This window comes from Rhinolophus hipposideros (genome assembly GCF_964194185.1).
Source record: "Rhinolophus hipposideros genome assembly, chromosome: 11".
NCBI lineage: Eukaryota > Metazoa > Chordata > Mammalia > Chiroptera > Rhinolophidae > Rhinolophus > Rhinolophus hipposideros.
Genome location: NC_138057.1, coordinates 33291868 through 33318559, shown reverse-complemented (window position 1 = coordinate 33318559; position 26692 = coordinate 33291868). Strand labels below are relative to the sequence as shown.

General features: G+C 44.5%; 1 protein-coding gene across 9 annotated transcripts in view; it reads left to right on the top strand.

The window, feature by feature from the left end:
• The first annotated feature begins 417 nt into the window (after positions 1–417).
• Positions 418–26692, top strand: part of VLDLR (very low density lipoprotein receptor) — a 35645-nt gene continuing 9370 nt past the window's right edge. For 2 of the 9 annotated variants that reach the window (XM_081066243.1, XM_081066239.1), the window contains exons 1-16: positions 584–992; positions 1154–1295; positions 8972–9077; positions 12548–12667; positions 16158–16280; positions 17630–17752; positions 19391–19762; positions 19865–19987; positions 20061–20183; positions 20633–20752; positions 20857–20982; positions 21484–21655; positions 22253–22471; positions 23374–23492; positions 24087–24226; positions 24546–24687. In XM_081066243.1, coding sequence (XP_080922369.1) covers positions 12607–12667; positions 16158–16280; positions 17630–17752; positions 19391–19762; positions 19865–19987; positions 20061–20183; positions 20633–20752; positions 20857–20982; positions 21484–21655; positions 22253–22471; positions 23374–23492; positions 24087–24226; positions 24546–24687 — 1963 coding nt within the window. In that variant the 5' untranslated portion in view covers positions 584–992; positions 1154–1295; positions 8972–9077; positions 12548–12606. Of the gene's footprint in view, positions 993–1139; positions 1296–8971; positions 9078–12547; positions 12668–16157; positions 16281–17629; positions 17753–19390; positions 19763–19864; positions 19988–20060; positions 20184–20632; positions 20753–20856; positions 20983–21483; positions 21656–22252; positions 22472–23373; positions 23493–24086; positions 24227–24545; positions 24688–26692 lie in introns of those variants that run through there. The other 7 variants (XM_081066235.1, XM_081066237.1, XM_081066242.1 and 4 more) reach the window with 7 other exon arrangements.

The following is a 26692-nucleotide window of genomic DNA, read 5'->3' as shown; positions in this document are numbered from 1 at the left end:
AGGACAAGCCACAACCGCGCGCACTCTCAGTTACACACACTCTCACTTAAAGACACATTTAATTTTTGGTAAAAAAAAAAAAAAAAAAAAGGCATCTCAGCGTGCAATTGAGACAGGCACCCCGAATCCCACATCACTGCAGCCCCAACATTCAGACCCCTTCTCTTCAGCATTTTCGGATGGAAAGAGGAGGCCGGAGGAAGCCTCTACCTACCAGCCTTACAGAACCAGCCTCTCTCCGGGGGGCAGGAGAGGGTGGTAGAGAGATTCGTGTTGCCCCTGGAAGCTGCAAATGCCTCCCGGGCTGCAAGCCCAGTTAGTGGGAAGGCGCTGGCAATCGCAGCAATAGTTGCATCAGCGCTAACTGCTGCTGCTGCTGCGGCGGCTGCATTTACTGTTGGCGGCCGTCGGGAGAGTACAGTAATGACTGTAGGGAGCGCACAGCTGCTGCGGCGGCAGGTTCCCTGGATCAGGAAATTAGGGCAGGCGCCGAGGATTGGAGGCGAAGGCGGCGCGCGAGCCAACCAGCTGCCGCCCCGGGCCCCCGTGAGCCTCCGGCGGACGCGCCGAGCAGCTGGGCCCCAGGAGCAGTCCGGGTGGCAGCCGCGGCCACGGCCACTCACACCCGCACGCTCACACTCGCACACACTCACACCCCCCCGGGGCAGGCACCTGGCTGCCCTGAGCTCCTAAGAGGAGCGCGTTGATGAGAAACAAGGGCTGAGGCCGCTTCTCCCCTTCCCCCCTCCGCTGACCACTCCCCCTCCTGCTCCTCCTCGCTCCTCACCCCGCGCTCCAGCAGTCGCCAGTGTGGGTGCTCGGCGGCCGGCTCCTCTCTTCTGTCTTCTCCTCTGCTGTCAGCTTCCCACCCCCTCGCCCTCCCTCCTCTCCCCTCCCGTACCCTCCCCTCCCCTTCTCTGCAGCGCCTGCATTATTTTCTCCCGCAGGCTCGACTTGCACTGCTGCTGCAGCCAGGGGAGGGAGGTCGGTAGGTAGGTAGGTGGGTGGGGTGGCTGGTGGGGAGGAGATTGTGCAAGTTGTAGGAGAGGGGGTGCCCTCTTCTTCCTCGCTCCCTTTACCCGCTTCTAACTCCTTCCCCTCCTCCTCCCCCTCCTCCCTCCCTGCCCCCACCACCTTCCTCCTTTTCCGAAAGGCTGGTAACTTGTTGTGCGGAGCGATCGGCAGCGGCGGCGGCACCATCCAGTCGGGCACCATGGGCACGTCCGCGCGCTGGGCGCTCTGGCTGCTGCTCGCACTGTGCGGGGCGCCCGGAGAGAGCGACACCACCGGAGCGGGTAAGTGAGGACGCGCCCCTCCTCGGGCTGCCGGGACCCAGCCGGGGCGCCTGGGTCCCCGAGGCGCGGGTCTCCTTTTGCCCACCCCCTTCCTAGGAGGAGCCTCTCCACTCTCCTCGTCTTCCTTTCCTCCCCACCCTGGTGGTGCCTCTGAGCTGTCAGCGCCGCGGCTACGGGGAGCCGGGCTTGGGGGACTGTGGGCTTTGGGGTGTCCTAAAGCCTTGCCTGAACTAGTCTTCATTCCCTTACACTCCCACCCCCAGAGCCACGGCTTCGCGTCGTTTTTCACCCCGCTTGGCAGGAGCTGGGGAATGTGGGCTTCTGGGCCATTGAACAATGGTTCTGTCTCCTCTGCCAGGCGGAGTGTTAGGAAAGAGGCAGAGGGCCGGGCCAAGCCGTGCGCGGCAGCCCGGGTCGCGCTCCTCCGACTTCAGGGAGGGTGGGAGCGGGCGGTGGGTGAGAGTGGGCGTCTCCCGGGACACGGGCGCGGGGTGCCAGCCGGGCCTGTGAGTCCCCGTGAGGGGGCGCATGTTGGGTGGGCTGCAGCCCGTAGTCTCCACACAGCTTCCAGAAGTGCGCGGCGTGCGCGCCCGGACTGCGACTCCCCCAGCACCAGGCTATCTTTCTGGAGTGAGGGTTAGAGGACGAGTGAGGCTTGAAAAATAGGACTCCTCTCTAGGTGTTTCTCTCCTCTCCCCTTGCCACACCTCCGGCAGCGTTTGTAAACCTCTTGGGTCTCCCGTATAGTTGAACGGGGGAGGGGAGTGGAACGAAGATTTAAATCAGGTTAGTTTGCTGATCCTCGTACCGGTGAGATTTCCTCGAGAGGAACTGAGACCTAATCTAGTGGCTGTAATTAGCCTTCATTTTAAACAATAGATCAAAGGGAGTAAGTAGCTCGAGAGCTGGTGTGTGGCTGTGGCTTGTTGGAAGGGCGGTGGTGACTCCTGTGGAGTCCGCACGTTCTGTCGCACTGGGCCTGGGGACCCTGTCCCCAGCCACTCTCCCACTTCGGGCCCCACAACTTTCCTGGGCAGGCGACAGGAAGCCCTTCTAGGATTCGGTCAGGATCCTGGCAGGTCCCTAAAGTGGTCTTGACTTGACACCAAGGGATTTGCCTGCCAGAAAACTGTCCCTGTCCTAAGTACCCATTCCAGAATTCCTAGCTCCTGTAGCCTGGTGTCTTACGACGCCCTCCTGCCTGCAGTCACGTGTCTCCTGAGTGAGAGCGAACTTTAAAGCGTGTGGTCAAGCAGCCTCTGGGGCAATACTTGATGGTTTTAAGTCTCGGAATGCCCCCTGCCCTTTGGTTCCATTTGTCCGGAGCCTGTGAAGCTGGGACGGACTTGTCTGCCAGCCGCGATTGGCTGGCCGCCTGGTCACGTTTAGGTTGGTCACATGGTTCCGCGGACTAGAAATTTAGCAGCCTGAGAAGCGTTATCTTTAAGGGAATGTAAAAGACCCGATAGGCTTGGCCCGACTGTTCTCAAATGCTTTCCCCTGCCTGAACTCCTCAGAAACGGAGTGTGTCCTGAAAGTGGGCTCCGATGTGTAACAAACCCTAGAGCCTGGAAAAGCTTTGCCTACAATGGTTTTCAGACTCCAACATTAATCAAGGGATGAGCAGTGTTAACTTAATTAAGCGATTTCTCAGAATAGTGCCATGCTTTGCATCATACTTTTCATAGCATTTCAAAAAAAAAAAAAACACAACTAAAATATATCAGAACTTACTGAGAACTGTCCAGGAATGGAGGAGAAAAGATTTGTTTTTGCTATATGTTCTTCTCTACATGGAATTCTCTTAATTTAACATGTAATAACTTTCCATTGGAGGTTAACTTTATCTTACAGAATGTTAGGAATGCACCTAAACAGTTGAAATGAGTTAGTTGAAGGCATATGTTCACCTTGTATTAAGTAGGTGAGGATCCCTTTTTCTCCCCCAGGTCACTTATGAAATATGTGACATGCCATAAACAGTGGCAAATAGAAGCCCATACAAGACTTAAGTTCTTCAGAGGGAAAGAGGCACATCCTTTTGAACTAGAGGGAATTTAGGCTTGGCTGAGGCAGGTGTTGACCCCAATCCAACCCAGCCTGGCTCCTGTCTGAAATTCAAAGTTCTAGGCTGACTTTCTGGCCCTAGTCATCTACACTTACCCTTCTCCCCATCCCCATGCCACCCCCCCACACACAGGCACATACACTTATGGTGCTAATCTAAAATACTGTAGGACAAGAAAGGTGTGGTCTAAGACCCTGGCGAGGAACTTAAGGCAAGCTAATGCAAGAAGTTAAAATTCAGTAGTGTAGTACACCTAACTGCGAGTTCTAGGACATTTTCCTCCAGCCGAGGTAGTCAAGATTAGGATCTGGGCTGCCATCTATTCCTTAAGGACAAAGCCTAGAAGAACAAAGGTTTTGTGAGAGCAATTCAGATATGGTTAACAGCTAGCGAAAGGAGTAGACAGAACTTCTCTCATTGTGGGGGGAGGGGGTTGGTGAAATTGGCAGCACTAATTAGACCTGGAGGGATAGGAGACTGGAGGTCAAGGGGAAAATAAACCTGACTCATCTTGTAGCACCGAGGGAAGGTATGCCAATGGTCATAACCCTCATGGAGGCCAAAGAATGAGAATGTGAGCAGAGATTTTTACAGGAGGGTCACTGGCTTAGCCCTTATTGACAATGACAGCTTCTTAAAGTCTGGAGCAGCTTTGTTCCCGGAATCACCCCATTGCCCACTTCACGTGATATTTAACTATATACCCTGTCCTGTGTCATTTTCATTGTTTTTATTGCTTGAATTCCCAGATAGCTAAAGCTTGTATAAAGGCCAAGGTCCGTAGAGAAGCAAAATGTTACGATTTTAGTACAACAAAGCTGCATATTTAAATTATGGCAGCCTCCATGCTCAAAAGAAATGAAGGCCTGATTGAAGTGTTTCTGCCATTTATAAAATTGGATAACCATGAACTCAATTTCGCTTACGTAGTTTTGTTATAATTCTAGAAAATGTAAAAAAGCAGTTGCAAGCCCCTTTTGTTCCAGGAGGAGTGTCAAACTGAAAAGCCTTAACAAGAACTCCTACAATAGGACATGGCCATAAGATCAAGGGAAGAGATAGTTCCCAGTCATGTGGCTTTGGGTTTTGATCCAAAGGCCGGAAGACTCCGAACACAGCTCCGATACATAGATAACTCATTAAATATCTAGACCATTTTCTATTTCTCATAGAATGTGAGTAAAGCTCTCTTTTTCAATAGAGGGAATGGAGCAAGTCTAGGCACCTATATTTAATATTTAAGTCACCATAATTAAATTTACTTTGGATGCTGACCTTTCTTTGGCAAGCCTCTTTCACATACTAGCCTATATGAAATTATGATAAAGGTACTTGCCTTAGGAGAGCTTCTGGGGTGGGCTACTACAGCTGCCCTCCAGATGGTTAGTTGACAGCCTCATAATTGTTTAGGATGTTCCCTTCTACTTTAAATTAATCTCCAGAGGGTACTTAGGCCACAGCACTGGGACAACTTTCAAGGCAAAGAGTCCAAGAATACCTTCTGCACAGGTGATGGACAGGATGTACCTGTTGAACATAAGGAAGTGATCCAGGGACAATTTTTTTTTGGCCCAGCTAAAGAGTTTTGGGCTAGGAAATCTGAGAACTGATAGCTTTTCAAGGCAGAATGTGACTTAGCTCTAGGACAGTTGGCTTTGTAAGTGAAAATCATCTTAATTTCGGTCTGTATATTTTTCAGTTTGAATTGGTATCTCTTTGCTAAACTCTCCTGTTGGCTTGCAATAAAAACTCTAGATATCATTAGAAATGCTAGAAGCACTGCAGAATCTAAATGAGGTGGTGGGTGATACCTTAAAGTTAGCACGCTATTTGGGGCTCTAAATTAAGCAAGAGCATGCCCATTAGGTGTTGGGAGAGTAAGTACAGAGACTGTGCTGAAAAACAAAACAAAACGAAAAACAAAATTTCATGTTTGTTTAGAGATCCTTTGCCCATTTCGTATTTTAGAGATGCTACATGTGTGGGTAGAACGGCAGGAGGGTATTCACGGTCTTGTCTTTAAGAGACAGCTTTGGGGGAAGAAACTATAAGATGGGACCACTGGCTAGAATGGTCGACCTTGCCACGAACTTGGGTCATCTGGATTGGCTCTGCTGGCTGGTAGCCTTCATGTATTTAGATGTGCTGTTGGCAGTGGGGGATGGAGAGGGGCTTGCAATTTGTCAAGTGCAAGGGAGTTAATAAAACCTTGGCGGTAGATAACTTTTTCAAGTTACTTCATGTGTTCTAACTTCCTACTTCCCTTAAATACAACATTTGCAAGTTATTCATGTGTTCTAACTTAACACTTCCCCCAAACACTAGGAGTAAATAGGGTTCCTAGTTTATCGACTACCTCTAATCTTTAGTTTCCCTAAGAACACTTCCCAAGATCTGAGTTATTAACTGATCTGTAGGTTCACTAAGTAGGTAGTAGATTGGTGCAGACCTTCTTTTATACATCTGCTTAAACCCATTTTACCTCCATCTTCTGAGCACCTACCATATGGCACCAGGCATGGGGACACAGTGACCAGAGTTGGTCCCTTCCTTCCTGGCATTTAATCTAGTGAGGAAGTCAAGCCAGGAAATCAGTGAGCCAAAGACAGCATAGGACAGAAGCACTGGATAGAAATGAATAGATCCAGCGCCGAAGACAATCGTGAAAGAGGCTGATAGCAGCTGAAAATTGCTGTAGTTCCCACATGCCATCTGGGTTACAGCTCACGAAGTTTCCCCCAAATCACCAAGAACTTAGACTCTAATATGACAAAGCCAGAAGCTATTCGATCTCTGCAGATGATCTTACAAAGGTGGCATTGATTCGAGCACAATGGATTGCTGCCAGCATTGCCAAAGAGTGCTCACACGTGTCAGAAGTGAAATCCTGGGCCCATACAACACATTTCTAACTTTACCAGTTAGCCACTTCTAACTTTCCCTGTGTGTCAGAACCTCTCTCCTCACACGGAACGGAGGCTGACAGACTCACCCTGACACTCATTCTGACAGATAAGTGTGGAAAAGTACAGTGTTTTAAATGATAAAGTATCACAAAGATGAGGTGAAAGTAGCCTCATAGGCATAGGGAACGGTGGCCTTTATAACCTAGAGTCTTTCAAAGTATTCTAGCTTGTGAAACAGCTGGTTACCCTTGGCTTCAACTTCAGAAAAGCTGGGAAGAATGCTTTGAAAAAAACTCTATAGAAGACCAGTTTTGTTAGTGAAGCGACAAATCAATTAATGCATCCGGAATACTCACTAGTGCCTAAAGAATCTTTAGATTTCAGGCACCAGGTCCCAAGTTACAAAGAAATTCCAGGGCTTGCCTTAGGGGATCTCCATTTGTAGAGATGGAAACAGGCAGGTAAGGACATCTCAGTATGTGGCCGCTGTGCAACAGGCGCCAGGAACTACAGGAAAGAAGCCAGACCACACCTAACTGGTCAAGAAAGGAATTGAGGGCCTCATTCAAGGGGTGTCATATGAGCCCACTCCTGGTAGATAAGTGAACAGGGCTAAGTAACATGAGCAAATCAAGACAAAGCAACAGGGAGGGCGCAGGTCTGGGGAAGTGAGTGGGGCCTCTTGGTGTATGTAGCCTGAGCAGATGGCAGGTGGTATCTAATAAGGAAAAGTCGGGGGAAGTAGGTAGGGAACTAGACTCAATTCCGGAGCCAGTGGGAAGCATGGAAGTGATACTGTCTTTGGTTGGCACTTTGGGCCATTCAAGTTTGCTTGAATCACCACTATCTTGATTTGGATACAGAACAAGGCAGCCTATAGACAGAAGACCAGGAGACAAATTTAGATCAAGTGAGATGAGGGCTTGGCCACAGCCAGGGCTTGTTGGCAAAATGTCAGGGGAGAAGAATCCGGGCTCATTATTGGACGACTGACTTACAATGACTGATGGGGCCAATCAAGGATGGGACGTATGAAAGAGGAAGACATTTTAGAAGAAATTGTCCTGTGTGTGCTGGTTAAGGCATCTAGATGAATTTTACCTAATGGGCACAAAGGCTTTGTGTCAGGTTGTCACCATGTCTGTTGTAAGACTGGCATTTACCACCAGTGTCCATCCAGTGATGGGTATGAGGTCTTATGGGGGCAGGGGGTAGAATCTTAGCCTCCTCTTAGCCACCTGTAGTGGTTTCAGAGTGATCAGTGTCAGCATCGTCTGAGAACACATTAGAAATGCAAACTTGGGCCCCCCTAGATCCACTGGATCAAAATCTCTCCGGGGTGGGGCCCAGCATTGTGTTTTAACAAACCCTCCAGGGGATTCTGATGCGAACTGGAGCTTGAGAATCACCGACTTAGTATTTTACCACCCACAAAAACGAATAACTTCCAATCCAAAGAATATCAGGAGGTTCTTTGCTCTGACTTGACCTATATGCCCTAGGCAAGAAAACCAAGCATAGTATTCCTCTAGAAAAAGGCCTGCTGAGTATACTCTACCAGCATTTTTAAAAAGTTAAAACGGGGAAGGGAGGGAGGGCTCTATCTCAACAATAAAGCTGGGTTAGGATAGTGTCATCTTGAAAAGTAAAACTACCTAATTCTGGATTAAACCGACTCCACTATCCAAATTACAAATCGACAGAATATTCTAGAAGGAAGTAATCCTGAGTCAGGTGTTCTGGTTTGTATGCATGCTTAGTAGCCCAGTGTCTGGAGCCAGACTGCCCAGGTTCAAATTCTAGGTCTGCCCAGAGTGACCTTGGGCAAGTACTGTACTTCCCTTCTCTGAACAGGTTGCCTGACATATAAAAGGGGAATAGTAGCACTGACCATGTAGGATTGAGAATTAAATGAATTAAGCGACTGAAGTCTTGGAGCAGTGTTTGGCTAACAACAACAATAACGATGAAAATTAAGTTAATTATCCATGATCCTTAAGATGATCTCAATCTGATGTAAATTGAAAAACAAACAAAACTATTTGACAATTGAACTGTAGGATTCACTTTGGGCCAATCAGAAGGATTAAACTAAGTATTTAACAGTTTTTAGTTGGCCCACACCTGGTGCTTCCACGGCTTCAGATGCGGACTTTAAAAAGGCCAGAACACAACCTGTGTGCTGGCTGTCTAGGGCCCCTTTTCCTTAGTTCCTCTTACTAACCTTCTTCCCTGTAGGAAAACTTTGCTGACTTGGAAATCTGCCTGTCCTAAAACAAGTTTTTGCCTATGAATAGAAAGATTGGCATTAAAGTGGCAAGCAGCAGAAGTGAGCCCAACTAAAAATAAATGCCCTTGGCAGCCCCAGAAGTGCCAAAACAAATGGACTGAAGAAATTCTAGTAGATGATAACACTCGCATGCTCAAAGCAGTGAGGAGTATAAGAGATTGGAATACTTGGCCCTGCTAGTCCTGGCCGTGTAGCAGCAGGAGCCCCTCTGAGCAGGTTGGAGTTCATGTCTCAGCCTGACATTCAGAAACATCTTCATATTCTGGGCATCCCTGTGTTGCCCAAAGGTGCTGCAAAGGAGCCCCACAGGGAAATCGGGAGCCCACTGTCAAGCCTTGGTATTTATTTACTTGAAGGTCTGTGTAGTTTTTACTGAAGCTTACAATTTGTTCTTCCATGTTAACCCTTGCAGGGACAATTAGACAACAGCAGGCTGACTTCTATTTGCATTAAAAACCCTGAGTTTCTTGGACCCAGTGACCTGCCAACATATCTGGGTAGCAGCGTTAACTATTTAGGTAAGCAAGGCTCCTGGGACATGGGCGCCTTGAAGTAAGTTTGCATAGTATGATTCCATCTGTGTACTTCTGTGAGGGATCCTTGGACACTTCTGGGCATTCATTACAAATGTAAATAGCCACGTGTGTGACTAGGTACAAGTGACTTAGTACCCCCTGACCCAAAGGCCAGGGATATTCATTCCAAGTATTAGAGCTACAAGGAAACCTAGATCTAGTCCAACAGTTCGATGTCTTAAAGCAACACAACCCCATTCAAATTCTCACACAAAACTCCAATAGTCAAAAGAAAGCCTTCCTGCTTCAAACAGAGGGGGCACAGTCAGCTTCCCACTATCTTGGCATTTTACCCCACTTCAGCTACCCCTCTGGCCCTAAGGCATTCCTGTGAAACCCTATGGGACCCACAAAAAAATCACATTTACTCCAAATTTTCACCTTTCTGGGCAGGTAGACTCTGTAATATAGAGGGCCTATCGCCTCTACTTCTAAGGTTATTTTTTGAGGCATCATTAGCTTTAGCTGAGCCTAAGAATTAAAAGAACATCGAGTGTGGATGATTTCAAGCTCAACCCGTTTCTTTTATGAAAGTATAATACTGAATGTAAGACTTAACTGTCATGGATGGAAATAGACTACAGGTCCACAGCCTATAATCCCCAAAGCTTTGGAAACCAAAAGCTTCTTAACTCGTGTGGTGCTTTCAATTCTCAAGCTCTGCACCGTAGCAGAAGTGTGAAAGTGGGATCTTTTTGAAACTTGCACAGAAAACCCAGGATTGTAGACAGGTGGCTGAGGTCTCAGCTTTGGATTTCGTGTCTGAGGTCTCGCCACTCTGTGTGATGCCGGGAATCAGCAGAACTCGGGAGTACTTTCTGCCCAGTGACAATCTCTGGAAACAAAGTGCTTAGGAAACGAAGAGACATGACCATAAAGCTTGGGTCCTTACTCGCCTCGCTCTCGAGGGTGTTTTATAAAGCCCACGGGCCTTACCCACCCCACTCTCGCTCCTGTTTTGAACCAGCAGGGATATTGAGGGGCATACTGTATTCCTAACCTCAATTTTTCCTCCTTCCTAATGGAGGCTCATGGATATGTCCTAGTAACACACAAGTTTGTGACAGTCAGGAAGAAGCTTGGGTGGAGTGGAAACATCTGAGATAAGAAAATGTAGACATTCAATTCCTTTTTGTCTTAAGCTCTTGGAATAAACACTAAGAAAATGCTTATATCTGTCCTGAGCCTGCTCAGTATGGACTCTGGGAGCAGCATAGCCGGGATTTACAATCATTTGTTATTGTTGGTGGCTTGTGTGTTGCAACTACATTTAGAGACCCTCTTTAAGGCGATATTGGAGTTAACATCAGCCTTAGGGTATTATGGGCTTATATTTAATCCCAGGCCAGCCTGAAGGCCTGCAAAATCCGTAGTTTCAAAACTTATTTGGAAGGAGATCTTCCAGGTACCTAACCCTAAAGGGGAAAAGCATCATTTGACACCTACTTTTAAGTCCCTGTCCAAGTTTGATTATACAGTTACCTTTTGACCGTGTAGATATCAACAGCAATGTTTTCGTCTCATTTTGACTGAACTACCTTTGGTAACTAAAACCTTTACAAAATTCAGAGCCTTTCAGTCTGCACAGGATCCTAACTGTAACCTGACTATTCTTTCAGAGTGTATTTACATCTGTGTACTCTGACTTCAAATTGCTTTTTTTCTATTTTCACATAAACCACTCCAAGTAGATTCTTATCACTCTCACAGCCCTCAGAGATAGTGGGGATATAGAACTACAGCCAAGGCCCCTGGTACAGGTACCCCAGCACTGAGCACACTGAGAATATATTGAGACTACAGCGATGATGGGGGAAGGTGGGAGGCAGCCAGGTCCTTCCTATTTGGTCTAGGTATAAAAACTAGGAGGTGATGCTTCCTGACCACAACTTCTGCCCTCCCCTCGTTTTCCCTCCTTATCCCTTGTATCTTATACCTAATAAAATACTTGTGGAGCAATGAATAATATGAATTGTAGGTAGGAAATGCCATCGAATCATACTGCTTTGTATCTGTGTCCCAGCCTAACTAGACTCTTGGGAGGAGAGTGATACATATAGGTTTTAAACAAATATATTCAGTACCTAAAGTAACCACACCCGTATGGTAAACTTGACTTGGATCAAATTTCCATCTGCAGGAATTAGCCACAAAGCATAGAATGTTCCCAGAAAATAGGGAGTAGCTGATAGGAGGGAGGCCAGCGAGAGCATTGTGTACATTACAGAACATTTCCCGTCTGGGCTCGTCACTGCAGCGTCTGGTTTTATGCCAGCATGTCACAGCTGCTAATGTGGCAAGGTGGCAGGACCTCGGATGTCCCGCATGAACTCTGTGCCTCTGCAGGGTTTCTCAGATAGTTGCAGTATTTTTGCATTAAAGCAACCAGATCTTTATCTTTTATCCCAAAGAAAGCACACCTGTCAGAACGACAGCTTTGCTAGTGATAGGAAACAAGTGAACATTACCTGTCCCCTGCCAGGCAAAACAACTAAGCGCCCCACTTACAAGAATTAGTTTATACTACGCTGTGAATTAAATATCCATACATCGAGCATAGAAAAACTGAGATTCAGAGAAATAGAATCCAGGTCTGCGGCTCTACCTCACTTTGCTTTCTCCCATCACTAAATTAAAAATCATCTCCATTTGGCCCTTGACTGTACCTTCTTGATGCTTTTTAACTTATCTTGGAGCGGTTTTGTAAACATGTCTTTTTCCCATCAGACCTCAAGTTCTAAGGTGAGGAACCATGGGTTGTGAAACCTCTATGTCTCCCCTCTCCTTGCCACCCCTTCTCAATCTCCTTTGCTTTGCTTGTAATAAGAGCATCATTCGTGAATAACAGTATGGAATGTGGATCAGAAATGCCGTTAAAAGATTAGGATGTGGCTGTGTGATTATAGCCACACACGTGGCTTACACAGATGAGAGAGTGAGTCCAGAGGCAGATGAAAATGTCCCTGTGGTTTCTGGGCAATCTAGATTCCTTCTATCTTGGTCTGGCTGCATCGGCCACAAATTGCTATTCCAGCCACCATGCCCAATTTTCAGGAACCAGAAAGGGAAAAAGGGAAGGAAAATGGATCCCCTGTTCCTCTGAGGATATTTTCTAGAAGTTGTATATACCATTCCTGCTTACTTTCTAGTAGCCAGAACTTAGTCTCATGGCTGTGCCTCGCTGCGAGGTTGGGAAATCTAGTCTTATCTATATGGTGTGTGCCCAGCTAAGAACTCAGTTACTGTCATCTCTGCCCCAAGACCTATGAGACTCTGCCCCCTAGAATGTGACAGCTTACTGAGTCTGCAGCTCCTTCTCAGGGGACCCCTATCCATGGGTTTTGGGTAACTTGCGTCTCTAACATACCAGCCTTGTATCCCAGGCTTAGCTAAGTGTTCCTTCCTGATTTTAGGAAGAAACGCCAAATGTGACACTTCCCAATTCCAGTGCACAAATGGCCGCTGTATAACGATGCTGTGGAAATGTGATGGGGATGAAGACTGTGCTGATGGCAGTGATGAAAAGAATTGTGGTGAGTAAAGAGTTTGGCAGTCTCACTTGCCACCTCACCAGGACTTATGTATTTTATTGAAAAGTATTGATGTTGTCTTAGTTTCTACAAATGTTATCGAGACTCTGAAAATAGAATCCATTCCTAATACATGTTTTGAACCAGAGTCTAAAAATTCTGTATTTCCTGGTCTAGAGGAATATAATTGAATGTTTGACATCGGGTTATCAATTTGAGTCCAGAATGTTGACTATAAAGTGGAGTTCCTTTTAAATGGCAGGACCTGGTTTCTCTTCGATCGGGCAAACATTTGGTATAGGAAGCTAGGAGAAGGGAGAAGAGCACCAGAAGTGGAGATAGACAAAAGATTGCTTAGGACAGACTTTCTTTTTTAAATTCTCAAATGGTTCTGCTCCTAAAAAAGAAAGCAAGCCATGGACAGCAAGAAGTCCCTAAAGTTTCAGAGGATTAATTAACTCCTGGCATAGAAACTGCAAGCCGGCACAGATCAGAGATCAGATAAGAATTCTTTTTTAATTCTCTGCCTACAATAGACACTAATTCTAAAGCATGAGGCAGGCTGGAAGACATCTCTCCCATGAGAATAGGAGATCTACTATCATACCCATTGATCAGCATTTATCAAAAGATCACGGTGAGAAATGCCTGTTTATGCAATCTGTACAGCTCATGCCAAGCCAGAAGAGCTGAGAACTGCATGTCAAGATGACATTTAGGTACCTTGAATACATGCTGAAGTTTGCTTTACGATCCCTTTGTTCTAGGTTGTAAAAATCCCCCCAGAACTGTTGTGTGTGAATGTCGGTGATAATATGTCAATTGTCTTTTAAAAGATGTTATATAAAGATGTCCACTATACAAACTAGAAATATAGAAGAAAAATAGAAGCTTAATGTAGATTCCATCAACTGCCATCTTGTTATGCCATTACCTGCTTCCTCATGCACGTTACTAAAATGTTAGAGAGTAAATGTTCTATCCTATGCTTGAGCTCTCAGAGCAACACCCTGGCTGCTTTCATGCCAATATGTGCATTCGTAGCTCATTGGGAAGCATAGGAAGTACATTCTACAGTCTCAGGGAAGAAACTTCTCTCTAGTGTCAGGACCAAGAATTGTTCTCCTGTGCAACACTTTTCCATCACTGGCATTCTAACACAAAGATTTTCATCTACTCTGTAAGACACTGAGTTCCATACTGTTTCTGGGTTACGGAGGTAGTAGAATTCCCTCACTGAATATCCCACTAGTAGGACCTTACTCTTGTCAACTGTTCTCTTGGTATACGTAGCAATTCTTCCTCTATTCTAAACTTACATATTTGGCAAAACCCATTGTTTTTCCTTAGAAAAATAATCATTTTCTTCATGTTTGTAAAAGACGTCATCTTTTACAAGGTGACGAACTCAGTAGAAACTAACCTGGGTCGTCTTAGGGGTTACTACCGGCTTTTCCTAAAGTGGTCTCTGCATGAATAACTTCTAGGCACATGGCAGGGGGGGTTGGAAGAGGTGAGGAGGTAAATGTATATATACAATCAAGATCACGCAAGGTGGAAAAAATTAAATATATTCTTGATCATAATTTTTTTTCTCTGAGAGATTCCTCCATGGAAAGGAAAAGCCACTTCCTATTTTTTTCTGTCTTATCTCTTTCTATTGAACTTGGTTACAATTTCAGCAGGGCTCTTTCTTTCAAGCATGCCATTTAGCATATGTAGTCAACTTCAGCTTGAATTCCACAAGCCATGTATTTCTGTTGTTCCAGTAACTCATTTTGTGTTAGGCGGAGCTGATTAATCAGTGACTTAGATACCCTAAGTATGTAACTGATAGTCCTCTTTCCCTGCGACACATCTCAATTTTTATCCATCTCTCAACGCCCCGTTCAAATAGCCTTTTGGTACCCTCCCAGTCTATGCTCAGAATGGAAAGAGGTGAACTCGAGCAATTTTCCTGTCCGTCTTTATCTTTTGCTCACTTTGTAATGCAGCCAATCTTTCCTGTCTCTGTAATATTTTATACGTCTTAACATCCTGTGGTCTCTTCACAATTCCCTACTCCCTCTTTCACAAATTCTGAGGAGTCTTCCAGATTGAATTACAGCATGTGGCTCTTCAGACCCTCTGACATCTTCCTACGTACTCAGGAGCACATGGGCCTGGGATAGCACTTAAACGTTAACAATGGGATTTGAGTAGTTCGGTGATTTTAGAAATAGGTGTGAATCTACGAGCTAACGTAACCTTTCTTGTTTCCTTGGCTACACAATTCAAGGAGATAAATAATCCTTTTTTGGAATATCATCATAATTCCTCATCTTGAGTTCTAGAAATTGACTTTAATCATTGTCTCTCCCCTTTGTAATACCGGAGGCTAAACCAGAGTGGCCCACTAGTTTATTAGGACATTCTAACCTCAGAGAGCTGCACCTCGCTTGAACACCTGACTTAAGCAGTCTCTTTCAAATTTTAAGCAAATTGCCAGCTTTTAACTGATATCTCATTACAGAGTATTTGTTAGAGAAGAATGTTTTAAACTAGAAATTCAGATGGAAGGTACAGGCCCCTGGGCAAAGAAGAATATAGCCTGAAAAGGATGAGCCTAGAATACCCTCTGTGGCTACTTTCCAAGACTCGTACTTTCTGACTTCCTCATAGGGAGGGTGACCAAGCTGTCTGGTTTGCTTAGGAAAGTGCTGGTTTATGCTTATCTTCCTGGTGAAATGAACAGTGTTTGTTTCCCGTCTGCTGAGATTGTTCCAAATCGGACAACAAAGTGTATGATCACCCTAACTGTAAGAGAAAAGGCCTGCCCTGAGAAGAATGAATAGCAGAACCAATACCCCGTTGTAGGTATTTTAACTCCAGCAGTCAGGAATGGATATAGGCAGCTTCTTAAGCAGCTTCAGTGACTTTGAGCCGGTTGATGTTAGTCCACCCTGGAGGCTAAAGATGACCTATCTTATATTTGGGTTTTAGCTTTCTCTATTTCGTACTGAGTGGGTTCCTCGGCCCCAGTAGACCTGCAGAGGTGACAATATTCAATACTGAGATGTGGCCTTCTATCTCGACACTAAATCCACGTGTTGTTAAGATATGGCCCCAGGACATTACACTGTGATCCAGTCAGAGGATGGAATGTTTGGCTACTAAACTTCCGAAGGACTTGAATGAGTTTGAAGAAAAGCCTGAAGAGAACGAAACTATTACTTAATCTCAACATTATAAAACAGGCAAGAATTATAAGGTATCCCAAAGGAGTAAGATAATGGGAAACCTTTGTCTTGACTTTAGTATCCTTTAAGTCTCTCAAATGACCCCCTTTCTCCTCTAGGGGAAAGGAAAAAAAAAAGATTTTTCTAAGTTTCTCCTGGATGTTGGCAGTTGGATGGGGAATAGAACATGTCCAAATGCAGCTTTGCCCTCACTGGGAATATACGGCTCTTGGGTATGTGATTTCAACTTGAACCATGCAAATCCACTTTTGTAGTGAAGAAGACGTGTGCAGAGTCTGACTTCGTGTGCAACAACGGCCAGTGTATCCCCAGCCGATGGCAGTGTGATGGGGATTTTGACTGTGAAGATGGTTCTGATGAAACCCCGGAACAGTGCTGTGAGTGTGACTTGGTTTGGACTCAAACTTTTTCAAGCTGTTCTGTGTCTCATAGCTCCAAGTTTTGTTTAATCCAATACTCGGTGTTGGTTTTCCTCTGACTCCCTTGAAGTATAAGCCAACTGACTCCAAAGTCAGTCAAGTCATTAACAGTTGGTGAGTCCGCTTTCAAAAATATTCTCCCTAGTCTAACAAGACTGACGTTCTCTTGGGTAGCTTCACTATTGAATGTTTAAGACTGAAGCCTGCAGATTTCTTTAAGAACTCCTTGACTAGGTGCTCCGATTTCCGATGTTTGATAATGATGTATCTGAGCAGATAGTACTCTGGTCCTGGAAGCTAAGTCAAGATGTCAGGGTCTCCCACAGGCCAAGAATAAGCCTTTAAATGTACAGCTTTCCATGTCATGAATGCAATCTATCATTGAAGGGGTAAAGTGGCTAGAAGTAGGGTCATATAGTGATTTTGAACAAACATGTCACCTAAAGGTATTAAAATAGGGAGGTTACAGTTATGTTCTTAACTAAGAGAAAATTCATAGCCATGCAAATGAATATCTGTGTCCTTAGGCTGATACTTAGGGAAAAGTCTGAGATCATAGCAGAGGATGACTTGGGTTTATTTGAAAGTTAAGGTGAAAAAAGCCTTAGAGTTCATTTTGAGGCAGTAGAGATCTCTGGAAGCACTAAAAGTCGAGGAGTAACATGAACAAAGTTTTGGTCTGGAAAATGGTTACCAAAAAAGGTCAGGCAGAAAGGAAAAAAAGTATGTGCTGCCAATTTTCTAGGCAAGAAGGAGGGGAACTACCACAGGTACAGATAGGTTCCATAAAGATCGACCCCAAGTTCTAGCAGAGGAGGACCCACTGAGGCCAAGAATTAGGGGATGTCCCTACTTTGCAGGATGTAAATCTAAAGGGGGTTGCGAAGGAGGCCTACAAAGGAAGCTCGAAGGCTTCATGGCTTAGACCATCTGGCCTTTAATGAAGTTTGGATTAGACATTTGGGTATGCCACTTGATAGCCAACAGATAAATTATGGTCAAGGAGCAGGCCAGCCAGTAAACCTAACTACGCCAACTAAAACAAAAGCCAGAACTGGGGATGCCACAGAACCCCAAAGAAGTACCATGGTCGAGGCTCTCAGGTGTACTGGCAGGTGGCATAGGTTGGCATGGCGTCTAAGCAGTGGAGCTGGCGAAGAATCTACCCAGGCTTTCACTAGTGAGTCACATTTCACCAGTATGCCAGGCCACTGAGTTACAGGTGTTACCACTTCCAAGCAGCATGGGAGCAGCAACTTGGCACTGACGAGTTTGGAGGCTCTTTTGAGACTGTATATCATCAACAGATATGAGAACATGCCGCATAAATTCAATCAGCTGTGGTGCCCATTCTACTCAGTGTATCCCAGTGTCCTGGAGATGTGATGGTGAAAATGATTGTGACAGTGGAGAAGATGAAGAAAACTGTGGTAAGAAGATCAGTGTTGAGTGGCTTATCCCAAAGACCCCTTTTCTCAAAGAAGGGTGGGCAGGGGAAGCTACCGTAAGCATAAAGATGCAGTTACGTTGACCCGCTTTTCAGTGACTTCGCTATCTGCTCAACTACTTGTCTTTCATAACTGCCCTAGAAGTCTGAAAGAAATCCACAGGGTAAATGGCCATTGCTTGCTCTTGTGTTTTTTCTAGGCAAATAGAAATAAGAAGGTAAGTCATTCAAGGCCTTTAACACTTAGAAGTAGCTCAGTAAAGCACCAGTGGTGTGGGCTTTTGTCTTTGTTAGGCTTTCCTCTCTTTGGCTCAATAAAACTAAAAGGGGACTATTCCTAGGACTAAATTGGATCTACTTATTGGAATGGATAAATTACTTGAGTATCATATAAGCATTTCCTAGTCCCAAATCTGATTCTATTTTAACCCTTCCAAAAGTTAATTAACATCATGCTAGCAGGCACCCAAAGAAAACTCTACCCAACTGGTGGTATCTTTGTCTCCTGTCACAGTTCCTACCTGTAAAAGCCAACTCCGTTTCTTATCCTATCATGCTTCTATTCTTGGAAAATGTGTAATAAATGCTACATGTTAAAGGTGAGGCCCTGGGAAAATCTCTAGGTTGAACAAACATTGCTTTCAATGCTCTTTCAAGCTACCGCCTGTTTTATAGGGCTTCTACAAATACAGCTTCCAAGTCTGACAAGCACGGGCCTCCTGATGCGGTAGTGTACGTGTGAACTGAGGGCACCTGCAGTTGAAACAACAGTCTTGTGTGTAGAAGTCACCTTCTGAGTTCAATACCACTGCACCTAGTCCAATGAGTTTTGTCATTTAATCCTAGAATCGAGCTTTATGTGTGTATTAGTAAGCCCTGGAGCTGCCAAGTGTTTCCCTCTTAAATCTAGACTTTGCTTCCCAAGAGAGTCGTGGTCTCTACCCTAATTACCACCAAATTGTGACTTTAATTCATTTGGCTGGAGTTTGAGTCAAAGTACAAACTGGCTACTCTGACTAGCTTATCATTATTAGCATACCTGGCTGCTAGATTGCAACTGTAGCCCTAGAAGTGATTTCTAAAACTTTTAAGTATTTAAGACCTGTGATTCCTGACCCATCAAAAGAGAAAGAACTGTGTATGGTGTTATAATGGCTTCTTTTTGGTGATAGTGTCATAATGCTTATTATGAATATATACTTATGAATACCTGATGCGTGCTAGTCTCAGTTAATGAGGTGGCCCTGGCCTGATAAGCAGTATGTCCATATAAAGATAACACAGTCTCTGCCTTCCAGGACGAAATCCCTTGTTACAGTTTAAGTTATTGATCACGGTCCCTGTAAGAGTCCATTGTGGTTCTCATCTCAAATTAATGTCTAGTCTCAACTCTTCTCTCGGTCCTTTATTTCTGTTCTTAGTCCATTGTCCCTGCATCTTTTATATGGTGAGACTGTCTCCTAGAATTCGAGGAAACTTGGAGATTGAGATCATTCCACTTGTAGCTTTTAAGTTACGCTAGAAGGCTAGGATCCATAATCCAGATCTGCAGGCTAGATTCGGGGACGAGACTCTTGAAAGGACCAGACCACTTTCAGTGGGGCATCCTCTCTCTCAATAGGCAACATAACGTGTAGCTCTGATGAGTTCACTTGCTCCAGTGGCCGCTGCATCTCCAGGAACTTTGTATGCAACGGCCAGGATGACTGCAACGATGGCAGCGATGAGCTTGACTGTGCCCCACCGTCCTGTGGCGCCCACGAGTTCCAGTGCAGCACCTCCTCCTGCATCCCTCTCAGCTGGGTGTGCGACAACGACGCAGACTGCTCGGACCAGTCTGATGAGTCCCTAGAGCAGTGCGGCCGCCAGCCAGTAATACACAGCAAGTGCACAGGCAGCGAGGTCCAGTGCAGCTCAGGCGAGTGCATCCACAAGAAGTGGCGCTGCGACGGGGATCCTGACTGCAAGGACGGCAGCGACGAGATCAACTGTCGTAAGTAGCTTTCTCAGCAGTACGGCGGGCTCGGTTCTCTTCCGTGTGCCACCTGGGCACCGTGTGGCTGGCTCCATCCCACGGTGTTCCCTCCCTCTGTAGCCTCTCAGACCTGCCAGCCGGACCAATTTGAGTGTGAGGATGGGAGCTGCATCCATGGCAGCAGGCAGTGTAATGGTATCCGAGACTGTGTGGATGGTTCTGATGAAGTCAACTGCAAAAACGGTAAGGGTCTCTTCTTGTGGGTTAGTCAAGGGGCTGCTCGGATCAGACCGACGAAGGGAATCTCTCTTTGTAGACAATCAGTGCTTGGGCCCTGGAAAATTCAAGTGCAGAAACGGAGAATGCATAGATCTCAGTAAAGTGTGTAACCGGGTGCAAGACTGCGAGGATTGGAGTGACGAGCCCTTGAAAGACTGTCGTAAGTGAAGGGGTTGCTTGAGGACAGAGTGGGGAAGGTTAATTACATCCAGCAGAGCTAATGCTGTTTGGACCTGGCAGAGTGTCTGCTTAGGCTACTGTCAGTGAACTCAGTTCAATGGTTGGACTCAAGAGTGAATTTTTACGACTTAAAAGCCCAAGCAGTGACCCACTAGTTCATAATTTACCTCCTTAAAGATAACTGATCAGTAAGAGAGAAACTTGACCAAATACTGCTTAACCAATTGGTAACTGGCCAAGGAGATTGGGTCTATTATTTACCCCAGCATACGCTAACATACATGTCTATAAGACAAATTATTAGCTCGTGGAAAAATCGTAAGTTATCGAGCTAGATAAGTTGTCACTGATAGCCTGTTTTAAATGTTTATAGGACAAATATCAATTTGGAATAATTTGTCAAGTAACTCTACGACATTTTGATTTCAGACGTAAATGAATGCTTGGTTAATAATGGTGGATGTTCCCATCTCTGCAAAGATCTGATTATAGGCTACGAATGTGACTGCGCAGCTGGGTTTGAACTAATAGATAGGAAAACCTGCGGAGGTGAGTCAAAGAAGAGCACCTAAACCCTGGGGGTGATGGGGAAGGACAGCATATCTCTGTCAGTTATCTAGGAACAGCAAGACTAATTCTAATTTCCCTCCTAGATATTGACGAATGCCAAAATCCAGGAATCTGCAGTCAAATTTGTATCAACTTAAAAGGCGGTTACAAGTGTGAATGTAGCCGTGGCTATCAAATGGATCTTGCCACAGGCGTGTGCAAAGCAGTAGGTAAATGGACTTGGACTGGTGTTGCTGTGGGACCTTTATGAGTAAGCGCTTATGAAAGGTCCAGCCAGTGGCTACTACAGTCAAGCTAAATATGAAACTAAAATAGCACTTGAGAGCCATGCTACTAAACTCACAGTTGCAATATCATAGGTTAAACACCAGATCACTTTCCCAGATGCCTACCGTGGTCATTTCCTTTTGCCTATGATACCATGAATCCCTACCAGGTTTGCTTACTTTCTGCTTCCAAAACTTGAGTACAATTCAAAGAAGTAACTTATTCATCAACCGCCCTATTGTTGAATGCTGTGACCCCAGAACTGTCTTCTTAAAAAGTGGGGAGGCCTTGCAGGTCCCAGGGGCACGAACTCTGGCAGAAGCAGCCCTGAGGGGTTCAGCCGCGCCTTCACTTTCTCAGTACTCCGCATTTGGGAGAAGGTCACTTAGAAGGACCGTGCCTTCTGACAGCCAAACTGAATAAACTTGACTTCTGTCTTGCAGGCAAAGAGCCAAGTCTGATCTTCACTAACCGAAGAGACATCAGGAAGGTTGGCTTAGAGAGGAAAGAATACATCCAACTAGTTGAACAGCTAAGAAACACTGTGGCCCTTGATGCTGACGTTGCTGCTCAGAAATTGTTCTGGGCTGATCTGAGCCAAAAGGCCATCTTCAGGTAACTTTCAGTTCCATTCTTGGGGTCTCGGCCTACAAGTCATTGTCACTTGGCCTTTGGGAAGGTTTGGAGGAATTTCTCTTGTATTTAGCTCCAATCTAACATCTAACTAGCTGGGAATAGTAAATCTAAAACACTGATGCTTTAATTTTTAAGTTGCGGTCAGTTGCTCATTAGAAACTGACAGTTGCCTATGAAGTAAAAGATGGCTACAGCTATAAGATTATAACAGGTGACATCTTAATTTCTCTTATTTTCTCCCCTTTCTCTAGAGTGAATTGAGAACTGTTTATAGTTGCTACAAATAAAAATGGTAGTGCAGCTTTTTCTTAATGGGAACTATAGGAACTCAGATGATGGCTTCACTTAGAAGTGTATCGTTCTTGCACATAGAACCCACACCAGCAACTACATAACCTACACTATTATTAACTTAGTATCAGTAAGCAGCACCATTAAATAATTTGAGTGGTGAGTTCTGCTGTTACTAGAGTTCTTTCTGAACAAAGTTGTTGACCATTTTGTAAGCAGGACGTCCATTCTCCAGGCTCTGATGGTGGCAAACTCTTAAATTTCTTGTGACCTATTCTATTTCAGTGCCTCAATTGATGACAAGGTTGGTACACATGTTAAAATGATCGACAATGTCTATAATCCTGCAGCCATTGCTGTTGATTGGGTGTACAAGACCATCTACTGGACTGATGCGGCTTCTAAGACTATTTCAGTAGCTACCCTAGACGGAACCAAGAGGAAGATCCTGTTTAACTCGGACTTGCGTGAGCCGGCCTCCATAGCTGTGGACCCGTTGACTGGGTTTGTATTCTGTGCTTTTCATCACGTAGCCTTTTGGATGCTGTCTGTGTAGGCCAGGAGCTTTCCTTATGCCTGAAGTAGAACTGAAATACCAAGACTTATCAGCTGCCTACAGCAAAGAATTGTCCAGTTCAAGATGCGAGTGACGCCACAGTTGAGCAACCCTGGGAGGGCCTCATCCATCGGACAGGCCCTCCTGGGGCAGTGTGACTGGTTGACATTATGGAAACAACGCTTCTGATGTGATAGCCACCAAAAGGGGTATTTGAACCTTTATGCCCACCCAACTTCTACACAAGTGATTTCCAAGTTTTGTCTGAATTCTTTGTCAGGTTAGCTCTGGATGATCGAACCTAAGTACTAGGATTAAGTTGTGAGGATTTTGGTAACCACATTATCTCAAGGCTTTCATCTAAAGTGCAAGTTTTCTGAAAGTCCAGTTGAAATCAACAGACCTCTCTAGAAACATTTCACTGAGGGGTTTCCTAAATTGCCACTAAACAACATAAAAAAGCAGCTTAGGAAACTGAAGCTGCAAAAATCACAATTGGCCCCCATGCAGCCTCTCTGGCACACATCAGCTACCGCTACTATAAAACTTAACAGATATTTATCTTCATTCCTCTGAAAGAACTGGCTTTTATAAATGAAATATATAACCTGTGACTTGGGGCCGAAATTTAAATGTCAGACTTACATAGATTAATATAGTGAATGAGCTTGTAGATTCTTCGCGTCAACTTTTGTTTACCCAGGACATAATTTAAGTCTAACCCTTAAGTCTTACTACTTGTCTAAATCAATCCCTAGAGTTTTCTGTTCATTCTTTGCATGTTTGTCTTAAGCTACAACTTTATAAGTTCTAAACCACCGAGGCTCATTTCTCATTTGATTCTTCCCAGCTTTGTTTACTGGTCAGACTGGGGTGAACCAGCTAAAATAGAAAAAGCAGGAATGAATGGATATGATAGACGGCCGCTGGTGACAGAGGACATCCAATGGCCTAACGGAATTACACTTGGTATGTATGTTCTCTCTTCCTTGACCATATTCAGCTGTCTTCAGAGTTTTAACTTATCTCGATAGTTAATTATGGACTACAGCAGACAACTCTTATAGTTCCTTCTGTAGCAGGAATTTCAGATGAGAACAACTGAGTAATACAAGTGGGATGGTGACGTTAAAGTACATGGCTCTATCATTACTGTCCTTTTGGGCCTGATGGGTGACACAAACTCAGTGAACTTTAGCCCTTGGGAACTTTTACCCTAAATACTCCTGGAACAGGTGTCTTAGCATTTCCTGAACTGCAGGCTTAAAACAGTTTTCTTCTGGCTCATGAGGGGAGAACAACAAAATGCTAGCCTCTTTTAATACTTCTATCGTGTGACTAACATTTCTTCAGTCACTTTGAGAATCTTAGGGACTCCCTTTAGTCCCCCCAGATGAATGAGGGTACAGATTCTGCATGCTGCTTCACAAGATGTGTGGGATCCTATTAAGAAACCCTGCTGGAGAAGGAACTATGAACGTAGAATATTGAATTCCTTCCATATTTTAAATGGAAGCCAGAGCAATACTAACTTACATACAATGACATTCTTTTCCTCCCTAGACCTTATAAAGAGCCGTCTCTATTGGCTTGATTCCAAATTGCACATGTTATCTAGTGTGGACTTGAACGGCCAAGATCGAAGGGTAGTGCTCAAGTCTCTGGAGTTCCTAGCTCATCCTCTAGCGCTAACGATTTTTGAGGTAAGACGCATGCCTCACATCTAAGTGTATACCTTTGAGTTACTGTAGCACCTTGGGGAAAAAGAACAGGCATGCGGGGAGGGCAGAGGAGCAGGACTTCAGAAACTGCTTTCTCTTAAAACCTGGAACAAGTCAGATACTGATTCTGCGCAACACTTTAAGAAATCTGAACTTGGCTTCTCGTTTAGTTTTACATCCAGTGTCCCAGACAACCTTCAATAAACTTGGTCTGTTAAAATTGCCAGTAAATAATAATGACCTTAGTTAGTGACCTGTGTTAATTATAAGTGTACATGTTAATTTGGGGGTTCCGTTTCAGGACCGTGTCTTCTGGATAGATGGGGAAAACGAAGCAGTCTATAGTGCTAACAAATTCACTGGGTCGGAGCTGGCCACCCTCGTGAACAACCTTAACGATGCCCAGGATATCATTGTCTATCATGAACTTGTCCAGCCATCAGGTAACATGGGGAAGCGGCGTGACACAGTACCTGCTGCGTATCAGTAGCTCTTTAGCGACTCAACTTGCTCTAAAATGGAACGTTTCCCTCCTGTCCTCTCCCTCAAACACTTCACACCTGGTGTTTGGTATTATTCCTAACTTTCTAGTGAAAGAGCTTCAGAACTTCAGCTCTCATCTTCCCTCCCAATGTTCAGTCTTTTATTTCAGTCTTTCCCATATCCCCTTGGCTTTCATTCCCTTTTACCAAGACTATTGCACTAGCCTCCAAAGTAGCCACAAACTTTCCCTTCCTCCACCCCCTCACTCCCTGCCATGACATAACTAGGATTGTGTAGACCCTCGAGCACATCTGGTTATATCGCCTCCTGCTCAAAATACTTGACTGGTTCTAGCTAAATGAAACCCTTAACATCAAACTAAAAACTTGTTTGCACAGCAACAGTAATCATCAACAAAATGCAAAGACAGCCTACTGAGTGGGAAAAGATATTCGCAAATGATACATCCAATAAGGGGTTAATATCTAAAATATATAAAGAACTCAACACCAAAAATACAAACAATCCAACTAAAAATGGTCAGAGGACCTGAAGAGGCATTTTTTCCCAAGATGATATACAGATGGCCAACAGACTAATGAAAAAAGATGCTCAACATGACTACTCATCAGGGAAATGCAAATCAAAACCACAATGAGACATATCACCTCACACCTGTCAGAATGGCTATCATCACTAAATCAACAAATAACAAGTGTTGGGGAGGATGTGGAGAAAAAGGAAACCCTTGTGCACTGTTGGTGGGATTGCAACCACTATGGAAAACAGTATGGAGGGTCTTCAGAAAATTAAAAACAGAACTACCACATGACCCCGCCATTTCACCTCTGGGTATTCATCTGAAGAAATCCAAAACACTAATTTGAAAATATATATGCACCCCTATGTCCATTACAGCATTATTTACAATAGCCAAGATATGGAAGCAACGTAAGTGTCCATCGATAGATGACTAGATAAGAAAGTGGTACAAACATACAGTGGAGTATTACTCGGCGATAAAAAGAATGAAATCTTACCACTTGTGACAACATGGATGATATTATGCTGAGTGAAATAAGTCAGACAGAGAAAGACAAATACTGCATGATTTCACTTATATGTGGAATCAGGAAAAAAAATGAACAAATAAAACAGAAACAGACTCATAAACATAGAGAACAAGCTGATGGTTGCCAAAGGGGTGGGGGGGGTGGGAATAAAAAATTTTTTTAAAAGTCTATTATATGACAGGTACAGTTCTAGGCCCTAGACATATAAAGTTGAAAAAGACAGCTTTAGAATCCAAAGCATAGAATGCTCACATTTAGCTTTTCAAGGGACCCTGAAGCACATTCATTAGAAAAGAAAACATAGGAGCAAATCTTCATGACTTTGGATTAAACAGTGGTTTCTATTATATGACATCAAAAGTGCATGACAGAAGAAATAAATTGAACTACATCAGAATTTTTAAAAAACAACAACCTTGTGATTCAAAGTATTCTATCAAAAAAGTGAAAAGGCAACCCAAGAATGAGAGAAAATATTTGCAAATCATAAAGCCGATGAGTCTGTTATCCAGAATATGTAAAGGACTCTTACAACTCAAATATAAATAAATACACACACACATACCCATCCCAATTAAAAATGGGTAAATGATTCAAATAGACATTTCTCCAAAGAACTTCTACATGTCCAATAAGTACATGAAGAGGCTCATATCCTTCAGTCATTTGGGAAAAACAGTGACTAAGCCACAATGAGATACACTTAACAAATTTTAAAGGCACATTGCTAAAGGAAAAAACAGTTTGAAAAGACCACAAACTGTGTAACTCCATTTATATGACTGGAAAAGGGACAACTAGAGATAGTAAACAGATTAGTGGTTACCAGGGGCTTGAAAGAGGAAGGCTGGCTAGGTGAAGGGAAACAAGGGGCGGGGAGGGGGAGTATATG